We start from the raw sequence: 10,735 nt of genomic DNA, 5'->3' as shown, positions 1-10,735 counted from the left end.
GTCATTGCTGGAGTTATTGTTAATCTCTGTCATTACAGTAGTTACATAGGAAAGGGAGTGAGGGAGGAAAGGGTAAAAAGAAACAGGAGATAACATAGCTTTGGAAAAATTAATATCAATACTAAATCTTCCTTCCCTGTTTTCTTTATTCCTGACAATATAAATAATGTCTTCTTAAGATGAAAAGTTAAGAAAGCAAATAAATTCCTACAGGCTTAGGTTGAGAACAGTGTTAATTTGTGTGTTCATAAAAAAGAAAGCTCTGGGGCGTTTTGAGGTAAGGTGACTACATTTTGGCAAGAAAATAATACAAGTTCTTTCTGATTGAGGGAAGAAGATTATACCTTCTATTTGGTTCAGAGAATAGCCAGTAAAGAGATGAGAGCTCATTACCATAGGAGACTATTTAGAAAGTGGAGTGATACTCAGTATTATGTCCTTTGTGTGTAGACACATGGCACCTTCTAGTTAAGTTGTTCTTATACCCTCTGCTGAAAGAAGATAGTTCAGGAAACTCCACTCTTTCTTTCTTAAGTGCTCCCAATAAATTACCATAAACATGAAAGTCACCTTTGATATTTACTAGAAAAATTGATTTTTTTCCTGTAATATTATGAGCCTTCCCCCATCTCCCTACTAAATATGTTTTATTGCATCTTCATTGCACATCTGATTTGTAATTCATCTCATACTCCCTCATTTAAGTCATAGCTATCTGCTGAAGAATATCAGTCAGTCAGCCTGGAAACATTCTTCCAATAGTGGAAATGGAATATAAAGGTAATTACTTTTCTTGTCCTCTGTAAAATATGTTACATTTTTAAAGTTTCAGGTATTTAACATTTGAACTAAAGATTTCAAATTATATCATAATAATTCAACAATACACATTGTGTTCACCCACAAGAGACATCTAGCTTTAATTACATAATAATCCAGTAATGAAAATTTTTATTATCTTGAAGAAAAATTAGAGGAAAAAAATGGACTAAAATGTAGCAAGTAGTAGATTTATGGAACTACCCAGTGTGTGGTGTGATTAGATGCATGACGAGCACAAACATGAAAAAATTAAATTGGTCCTGCTGGAGAATTTGAACCTACAAAAATGTCACTAATGGATGTTATATTCCTAGCTAGGTATTCATGGTTTTACCACTTGTTCCCAAAGGCTTCTGTAGGCTTGTAACATTAAGTATTTATTATAGAAAAGAGATGTGTGCTCTTGAAGGACCCTCCTTCCACAAATGACTAGAAAAAACTCCAGAGTTTGGACATAATTATAGCTGTTTTTCTAAGAATTTCATCATTTGCCTCCGTAAGTGAATGTCTGTCTACCTCATTTGCCTGAAAATTGTATTACATAAGCAAGATGGATCATCTGGCTCCCTTGTTGGTCCTAGGGGATATGAGCACAGCCCACAAATCTACCAGCAGCTGACTGTCTGGTAAATGTTTACTTATAAATTAGTGTGGGTGATAATTTATTAAGGTAATAAGCGTAGATTACATTTAATAGCTTAGGCATTATGTGTTATGAACACAGTATTTTATGTTTAGTTGAAGCAAATGTATATGATTATGAATATGGTACCCAAATGTAACTCAGAAATTGTGAATTAGAAAGTTTAAACGAAGTTAAGCCACGTGTTACAGTGCATCAGCACTTAAATTAAGGGCTTCAGGAAGGTTTCACAATGGCAAAGCAATACATCATTCACCTATATACCCTGTATCAAGATTTGTTTATTTCTTAGATTCTCTTCTCCTTCCCTCATAAACTGACTCATTCTGTTACTGAAGAACATGGTTTCTCTCTTGAGAAGCATCACGGCATTAAAACTTTGGCTTCTGGAGCTGAGGCGAGTAATCTGTCATCAGGGACACCATGACAGCCTGGGATGACACACAGAGAAAGAGGAAGAAAGAAATGGGTAAACATTAGCAAGAGACTGTTTAGAGACCTACGGAAGAGGGTCCAGGTTGCAGCTTTGAAGGCCTATGGTTGAAATGTGTTTTCCCGAGGAAATGATAAGGGGACGGTTCTGAACTAATATTTATTTTTATTTGGATAAAGGGAGGTCAGGAGGGATCAGGGTGACCCAAATACATACACAAACACCATGCTTATTTAGGCCTCATTCCAGGACTAGTGGGGGAGAGAGCTGAAGTGAGATTCCAAGGTGGTAGCCATGACTGGATTTTCTAGTCATAAGTGAAACCTAGGTATTGGCTGGTTTTAGAGAAATAGAACCCCTCCCATCCTTGTGTTTACACTGTGGTTTGGCTACTTGTAACCTAGAGAAGTTTAGAATAAATCAGATGTAGAGTAGTTAAGGTAAATCATTTAGGTTAATGAATAATGTCTTTCCGAATCTGGGTCCTCATGAAAGAGTATTTATAACCAAGAGTACAGCTTCCCATTAGGCTGCCAGCTACAAAAATGGGAATTTTCACCTTTACTCTTCCCAACTTCCACAATAATGACAATAGTAATAAGATCAGAAACAGTGATGACAAATGTTGATTGAGTGCTTACTGTGTACCAGACTGCCTTATCATGTGTTAGTCGGTTAAGAAGTATTTGCCAGGCACTGTGCTAGGTGCTACAGTGAGGTAGAGAGAACTGTTTGTGCATTATCTCATGTAACGCAACAACCTTCTAAGGCAGCTTGTGTTATTATCACTTATAGATGAGAAACTCAATCCTGGAAACAACACAGAGTACAGAATTGGGTTTGGACCCAGGTTTCTCTGACTCCACTCTTAAGAGGTAGTTTTACTGCCTTTCAGGTACTTGCTCTTGCTCTTTTTTTTTTTTTTTTTTTTTTTTTTTGCGGTACGCGGGCCTCTCACTGTTGTGGCCTCTCCCGTTGTGGAGCACAGGCTCCGGATGCGCAGGCTCAGCAGCCATGGCTCACGGGCCCAGCCGCTCCACGGCATGTGGGATCTTCCCGGACTGGGGCACAAACCCATGTCCCCTGCATCGGCAGGCGGACTCTCAACCACTGTGCCACCAGGGAAGCCCGCTCTTGATTTTTGAACAAGCAAGAGCAGGTCTTGTCTTTCAAATGTGCCCATTGAAAGTATTTATTGAAGAGTTACCATGTGCAGGGCCCTGTGCTGACTGCTTTATGTGCATCGTACTATTTATTATCCATTCCTACTATGTGAGGTAGGAAGAGATATAAAATACAGATGAGGAAACTGAAGCATAGGTATTTTCCTGAGTGGTGGTAGTAAGGGGTGAATCTGGACTCGCCTGTCCTGGACCTTGACCACCATTTTCATATGAATAAACTGGGCTTAGAGGAGTTATGGTACTTTCCCAAGATCACGCAGAGAGCCAGAATATTAACCTGATTTCCAAAGCCTATGTTCTAGAACCAACCAGTATTCTGTATTGCCTGCAGGCTACAAAAATGTGTTGAGCACATATTTAGGGTATTTGTCAGGTACCCTTCTAGGTATAATGAAGGACATTACAGACAAGATCAATGCTCTTATGAAGGAGTTTTCATTATAGGGAGGGGACAGGCAAGAAACAAAAAAGAAAATATCAAGGAGTGATAAATGTCATTAGAAAATAAAAAACAGGATAAAGGAGGCTGGGAAACCATTTAAGAGAAGGTGGCCAGGGAAGATCTTGTTAAAGAATGACATTTAAGTTGAGATCTGAATGACAAGGAGAAAATACAAAGGTCAAACACTGGGATAAGAACATGTTCCAGGAAAATATTTTAATCTTTTTTATGGGTTCCTGGGATCACATCTCAGGTTTGGTTTGGTTTGGTTTTTAATGGTCACTGCATATGTCAAATTTATTTTCAAATATTAAATCTTAGAAAGTCAGTTAGGAATGGAGTTGCCAGATTTAGTTAGACACATACATACATATATACATACATAAATAAATAAATAGGCATTTCAGATAAACAACAATTTTTCTTAAACTATAAATATGTTCCAAATATTGCATGGGACACATCTATACTAAACAATTATTTATTGTTTATTTGAAACTCCAATTTAGCTGGGTATCCTGTATTTTATCTGGCACCCCTAACTTGGAGAGAAGAGACAATAAAATACTATGAACTACGTTCGCAATAGTGTTGTATATCTAAGGGTCATCACGATAGCAGTGCTTTGAAGTGGCAGATTTTTTGCAGGATCCCTTTAGGTTACTTCAGCTCCACAGTAAAATTTGTAGGCAGAGGAAGAAACCCGACTCTTCATGAGTCCTACAGCCTTAGTAATTATTGAAAAATACAAAATACAAAAGGTAGCTTTGTGGGAGGGAGAGGGTGCATGTCCGTGTGTGTGTGTGTGTATGTGTGTGCATGCGTGTGCATGTGTGTGTGTGTGTGTGTGTGTGTGTGTTTTAAACAAAGAGATCAAAAGGCCTGTGCCCTATGGAGAGAATGATGTGATTACTGGAGTGTTCTGAACAGCACTGTTGGAAATCACCCAGCATGAAGGCCTTAAAAAGCTACTGTGAGTGGGCTTCCCTGGTGGTGCAGTGGTTGAGAGTCTGCCTGCCGATGCAGCGGACACGGGTTCATGCCCCGGTCTGGGAAGATTCCATATGCCGCGGAGCGGCTGGGCCCGTGAGCCATGGCCGCTGAGCCTGTGCGTCCGGAGCCTGTGCTCCGCAATGGGAGAGGCCACAACAGTGAGAGGCCCGACTACCGCAAAAAAAACAAAAAAAAGCTACTGTGAGTGCTCAAAGAGTACACTTTTGCTTTAAAAATGTTACATGCTTTTAGAACAAGCCCTTCACCTTATTTAGTTATTACATTAGTCATTATGGGCACCTCAGAACTTGAGGGTAGATTGTATCTTTCCTTCCTTCTTCTATCCTGATTGTAAATGAAATTGTGTGTGTGGAAATCATTCTCTAGACAGTAGTGCTATCCAGTAGGACTTTCTGCTATGATGGAAATGTTCTATGTCTGTGCTGTCCAATACAAATAGTGTAGCCACCAGCCATATGTGGCTTTTGAGCACTTAAAATGTGGTTAGTATGTCTGAGGAATTGAATCTTATATTTTATTATCTTTTAATTAGCTTAAGTCTAAATATAGGGACTACCCTGGCGGTCCAGTGGTTAAGACTCCATGCTTCCACTGCAGGGGGCGCCGGTTCTATCCCTGTTCAGGGAACCAAGATCACACATGCTGCACGGCACAGCCAAAAAAAAAAAAAAAAAATTAAAGAGCCACATGCACCTAGTGGCTACTGTATTGGATAGGGAAATTCTAGAGGAAAACAAGTATTGTGCCTTTAGAACATCCCAGAAGACTCTATCACAGCAATGCTGAGCCTAAATGCCATTCTAAATAAGCTGTCTAAGAATAATTTCTTTGCCTATGAAATAGGAATTTAGACAATCTCTAAGGTCTCATCCCTCTCGAAAATGCCATGCTTCTATGAATTGTACAGGCTATGTGGGGACTGCACAGTATTCATTTTTTTATCTCCAGTGCCTGCCAGAGGGCCTGGCACACAGTAGATGCTCAGTATATGATTGCTGAAATGAACTTAATTCAATGGGACTGCCAACTCATCTGGCTCAGAGACATAAAGAGGACAGCATGTGTGTCACCAACCCCCTTCCAGAATCCATGTCAGGTCTCACTAGTCAGTTATGCCACTCTTTCCTTCCAAGACCACAGGCAGGCTTAGAACCTTCTGAACATAGGACTCTAAGTAGCCTATTAATGAGATTGAGGACCTAAGATTAAAAATCATTTGCCATCTATATGGCTTGATCTGCTTATTTCATATGTGAGGAAACTGGGACCCAGAGAGGTAACACTTATCCAATATGACACAGCTGACAGTTGTGACATCAAAGACAGTTATAGAATTCAAGTCTCCTCACTCCCAGTCGAGTATTCTTTCTATTTTAGATTCTCTGCTTTCATTTTAATATGACCATGCCTCTTGTTTTCTTTAAAATATATTTTCCCATTAGGGAAAGGAAGATGGGAGATGGAGAGATGGTGGTAGGACTTAGATGGTGGAAAATGGGTGGCCATAAGATTTCACTGTGTGTATGTATAATATATACACCCTTGTAAACATTTCAATTATGTGAATGCATTAAGTGCTTAATTTTTTTTTTTTTTTTAGCGGTATGCGGGCCTCTCACTGCTGTGGCCTCTTCCGTTGCGGAGCACAGGCTCCGGACAGGCAGGCTCAGCGGCCATGGCTCACGGGCCCAGCCGCTCCACAGTATGTGGGATCTTCCCGGACGGGGGCACGAACCCATGTCCCCTGCATCGGCAGGCGGACTCTCAACCACTGTGCCACCAGGGAAGCCCTTAAGTACTTAATTTTTAAAGTAAATTCAATTGAAAGATGTGCATAATAAGCTCTTTAAATATTCAGATGTGCAGAGACTCTTCATAAATGATATTTTAGAAAGCTTACTTTTAGTTTCCCCCTCTGAATTTCAACAAAGGACCTATTTTAACAGATTTGGGTTGAAAAAAATTTATCTTTGTAACTTCAGTCATCTTCTGACAAAGAATAGAGCCTGAGGCAAATTCTTTGCTATGTTTCTTCCTGAGGTATCTGGTTGGAGAGGTCACATTTCCTTTTTCGTCATCTGGATCTTTGCTTCTCAAAATGTGGTCCACAGGACAGCAGCATCTGCATTACCTGCTTGCTTGTTAGAAATGCTGAATCTTGGACCCCATCTCAGAACAATTCCAAATCTGCACTTTAACAAGATCCCTAGGTGATTCAAATGGACATTAAAGCTTCAGAGGCACTGGTCTAAATGACATGACAATTGCCATTTTGGCCAAAGTTAGTGTCCTGAGGTGGCAAGCCAGAAGGTACAGTTAAAAAAAAAAAAAAAAAAAAAAAAATCATCCCTCCTGTTAGATATGACAAATTTAGGCCTGATACACAACTTTTCATTGCAAAGGGAGTCATGATTGTCTTCCAGTCAGCTATAGTAAGAGCTCAAATCTCTGCTGGTCACTGCATTAGATCAGCAATGAAGATGATAATGGTGATGATAATTATAATAACAATATTTACAGTGTATTAGATAACATACTAAATGTTTTACATGCATTATTTAATGCTCACAATAACCCTATCTATATCCATTTATAGATTACATAAATAATTAGCAGATAGTCCTTTCCAGCTTGTTTTTATCAACTCCGTATACTGAGAGCTATAAACTACATTTCCCAGACTCCCTTGTAGCTGGGGTGCAGGCATGCCACTCAGCTGCATCTTGCAGCCATAAGTGAACAACATGCAGTGGAAGCCATCTCTGGGAGACTGGATCTTCTGGTTCATATGCAGGTGGGGGAAACTATAATGGACTATCTGGCATTTTGTTTCCAGGGCATTACGTACCAGGCTATGGGTGGCTGTGTCAGTGGTGTTTTGGTTACAGAAGAACCACAGTGTTGCTGGGCAATTTTCCTGCCTGTGTTGTTTCTGAATATGTGGTATACAAGAATGATTCGCTACACCCTCTTTCCCCAGAGATTCTGGGAGGTGCCTAATGTCTTTTAACAAATTCCTTTTTATTTCTCTACCTGAAGGGGACTCTATTCTTTGCCAGTAAGACCCTGGCTGGTATAGTAATTGAGATCAGTTAAATCGCTAAAAGATGGTGGTACTAAATTATGGCACTGGAGTATTCCATTTTCCAGAAAAGACAATGGTGTTTGGGATATTGTAAAGCAGAGATGTGAGGTTAATATTTCCTAGAATAGTGGTGATGAAGATGAAACTAGTGGCATTTTGTTAAAGGGACTAATAATTTTTAAGATTAGTCTTGCTGCAATTTTGGAAATGTTCTATACCTAAAAACAAACGTGTCTGTGGGGCTAAAGCCAATAGAGAACCAAACAATTATCTAGGCAAGGAATGAAAGGAAGAAAGAGAGGAGAAAGGAAATAAGATTTCTTTGAATGCCCACTTTGTGCCAGGCACTGAATTTGGGGCTTCTATAAACATTAACAAGGGGATTTTTAAATTATTGTATAAGAATTATACAACTTATCATGGTTGGCAGGCAATGGTGGCTGGTGCTCACACTGATCAAGAACAGTAAGAATTTTGACTAAAATAGATATATTTCGATGGGGGTCAGTTTTACTCCATTGAAAATACACTATAAATGCTTTAAGCAATAATAATCTATTATGAACTTTCTGAAAAAAAAGTAGATGCCATCTGAGCAAGTAATGTATGTGGGTAATCCCAGCTGCTTATTATTTACCAAAAGGCATGAATGACCAAGTAGGGGGCCACACAGAGAATTCCCTATCCTCCAGTCCCCATTTCTTGCTTACCATGATTGTCCACTTTCTGTTTTCGGCCTCTGGGAATACAAGTGATCGTGGAGAATAAAACACTTCATCGTCCACTTCTTCTGGCTTTCTGGGCAAGCAGTGTAAAAATGTCCAGTCAGAAGCAGCAACTTTAGCCATCTAAAGAAGAGACGGGGTTAAGACTGTGTTTTGACTCTTATATGTGGCTATCACATTTGTCTTCTTCACAGTCAGTCTCTGACTCTGACCCGGGGTCAAAAGTCAATGCAAAGGGAGAGATAAAGGGGCAGAGTAAGGGTTTAAGCTCAAGGCTCCCATCGGAAATGTATATGGTACTTTCAACTTATGGAACTTTCTAGTCATTTTTTTTTTATTTGGGAGATCACCACTCCAAATTAAACCACTAACTCAGTTTTCTGGTACTCTGTCTAGTGAGTTAATGGACACTTCAGTAAAGAACTCTACTAGGGTAATATGTGGCTGATAGCAAAAGTCACCAGTTATACCCCAATGTATTTTAAAGGTTGCCTTTACGTGATAGTGTTATATTTTTAGCTTATCTCCAAATTATGGTCTTTGGCACTTGAAGCATACTTCATTACTAGTTAAAACAATTTTGAAAAAGAGCTCTGAGATAGGAGTGCATTAAACAGGATTATGGGCACTATGCACTAGGTGGTTCATTCTTCATGCAAATGTCCTAGTAATTTTAATTTTCTCTAACAGTTAATTCCTGAAAATTACATTTTGCCATCCATTTTCATCGTTCACTTACAGATTCAAAACTACATTCCCTCATAAATTATTACCTCAAAATTATTGCCTTTGTACTAAATTTTTTTTGTTTTTGTTAAAAAAATAATAGAAAATAGGCAAAGGATAATATGACATAATATGAAGAATATTATAGTTTATAGAAAAAGATATGGAAATGGCCAATAAACATGAAAAGATGTTTAACTTCATTAGTAATCAGAGAAATACAAATTTTAAAAAGCATGAGATACAGATTTTTAAAAATTAAAAATGTAAATTGCAACTAAGAACGGAGAGAGGGTGGAGGGAGTATAAATTGTCATTCCTTTTTGGATGGGCAGTTTAGCAACATTTCTCATATTTTCAAAAGTATATACCACTTCACCCAGAAAGTCTTCTCCCTAGAAGGAGAATTCTATTCTCTAGTAATACCTGCACAAAGAAATATATATAAAATGATCTTCATTGCAGCATTGTTTGTAATTGGGATAATTGGAAATAGCCTAATTTTTCAACAGGAAACATTTTAGGTAAAATATGTTCCACTCATACTTTGGAATTCTATGCAGCCATTAAAAAGAACGAAAAATATCTGAATGAATGGACAAGAAAATCTAAGATTTGTTAGGTGGAAAAAATAAGTCACAATAATATGTCTAATCTACCATTTATGATAAATCATTAGGGGTGGAGGTGTGTGTGTGTGTGTGTGTGTGTGTGTGTGTGTGTGTGTAGGACTATGTAAATACACAGAAAAGGTCTGCAAAGAGACACAAAGGGCAAAGAATTCTGATGCCTCCACTATTGTGAGAGGGAAAAGCTTGCTTCTCTCTTCTGCCTGGGTTTCAATTCCTTCATCCCAGACAAAAGTGTCTTTCCAAAGGACAGAGCTAGTCTTCAGGAGGAGAGAAATCACTGGGGGATACAGTCAGCGAGTCCTTTTTAGGGAACGAAGGGACAGTCTGTTCTCCCCAAAGTGAATGAGTGATTAGATGATTCTGGCCTTTATGAATGGAATTAATGAACCTTCAGAGAGGCATCAGTTTGTACCTTCATTGTAACCTGGTAACCCTGGAAAGCCTGGAGCCGCTTTTTCTTTTCCTCTTCTTGCCCCATACTTATCCAAGTGTCTGTAATTAATACATTGCCTCCACGAGCCGCTTCCAATGGATCGTTCATCAGTGACAGCTTGGTACTGTTCTGGCATATACGAGCAAGCCGGTTAAAGAACTTCACGGGACAGGGAAAGACAGTTACACCTTTACATATAAGGAGCATACCTCCTTGGCATACTGCTCTGCCAACTTGGTTATGCTGGGATCAGGCTCATAACCCTGCAGGGGGAAGAATGAACTGTTATTTAGGTAGTTTTCTTATAAATGCCTTCTTATACATGCATTATTTTCCTTTCAACAATATCCCTTATCTCCTTCCTGTTTTTGCTCTAAGTTGTAGCTCAACCATGTTCAGTAGAATATGATGTTGACATCTAGAATTTCAAACCTTAATGGTGCTTTGGGGAATTTAAAAAGGTAATCAGTTAACCCATTTGTCTTTTATTATCTTTGACCTCTTTCGTCATAAAGACAAATGGGGTGTGGTGCTTTCCGGCTCTTGGTAGCACCTCTTCTTGTCCTCTAATACTTTAAGAGGATTATATACATAAT

The 10,735-nt window shown here is 38.9% G+C and overlaps 1 protein-coding gene across 4 annotated transcripts in view; it reads right to left on the bottom strand.

Moving 5' to 3' along the window:
• Window positions 1–1,836: 1,836 nt before the first annotated feature.
• Window positions 1,837–10,735, bottom strand: part of OTC (ornithine transcarbamylase) — a gene marked incomplete at both ends in the record, with an annotated part of 64,959 nt that continues 56,060 nt past the window's right edge. For 2 of the 4 annotated variants that reach the window (XM_079727157.1, XM_079727158.1), the window contains 4 exons: window positions 1,837–1,896; window positions 8,334–8,471; window positions 10,119–10,268; window positions 10,349–10,402. In XM_079727157.1, coding sequence (XP_079583283.1) covers window positions 1,837–1,896; window positions 8,334–8,471; window positions 10,119–10,268; window positions 10,349–10,402 — 402 coding nt within the window. Of the gene's footprint in view, window positions 1,897–8,252; window positions 8,472–10,118; window positions 10,269–10,348; window positions 10,403–10,735 lie in introns of those variants that run through there. The other 2 variants (XM_079727159.1, XM_079727156.1) reach the window with 2 other exon arrangements.

This window comes from Hyperoodon ampullatus (genome assembly GCF_949752795.1).
Source record: "Hyperoodon ampullatus genome assembly, chromosome: X".
Classification (NCBI taxonomy): Eukaryota; Metazoa; Chordata; class Mammalia; order Artiodactyla; family Ziphiidae; genus Hyperoodon; species Hyperoodon ampullatus.
Note: the sequence above shows the minus strand (reverse complement) of the source record. Positions and strands in the feature narration are given on the sequence as shown.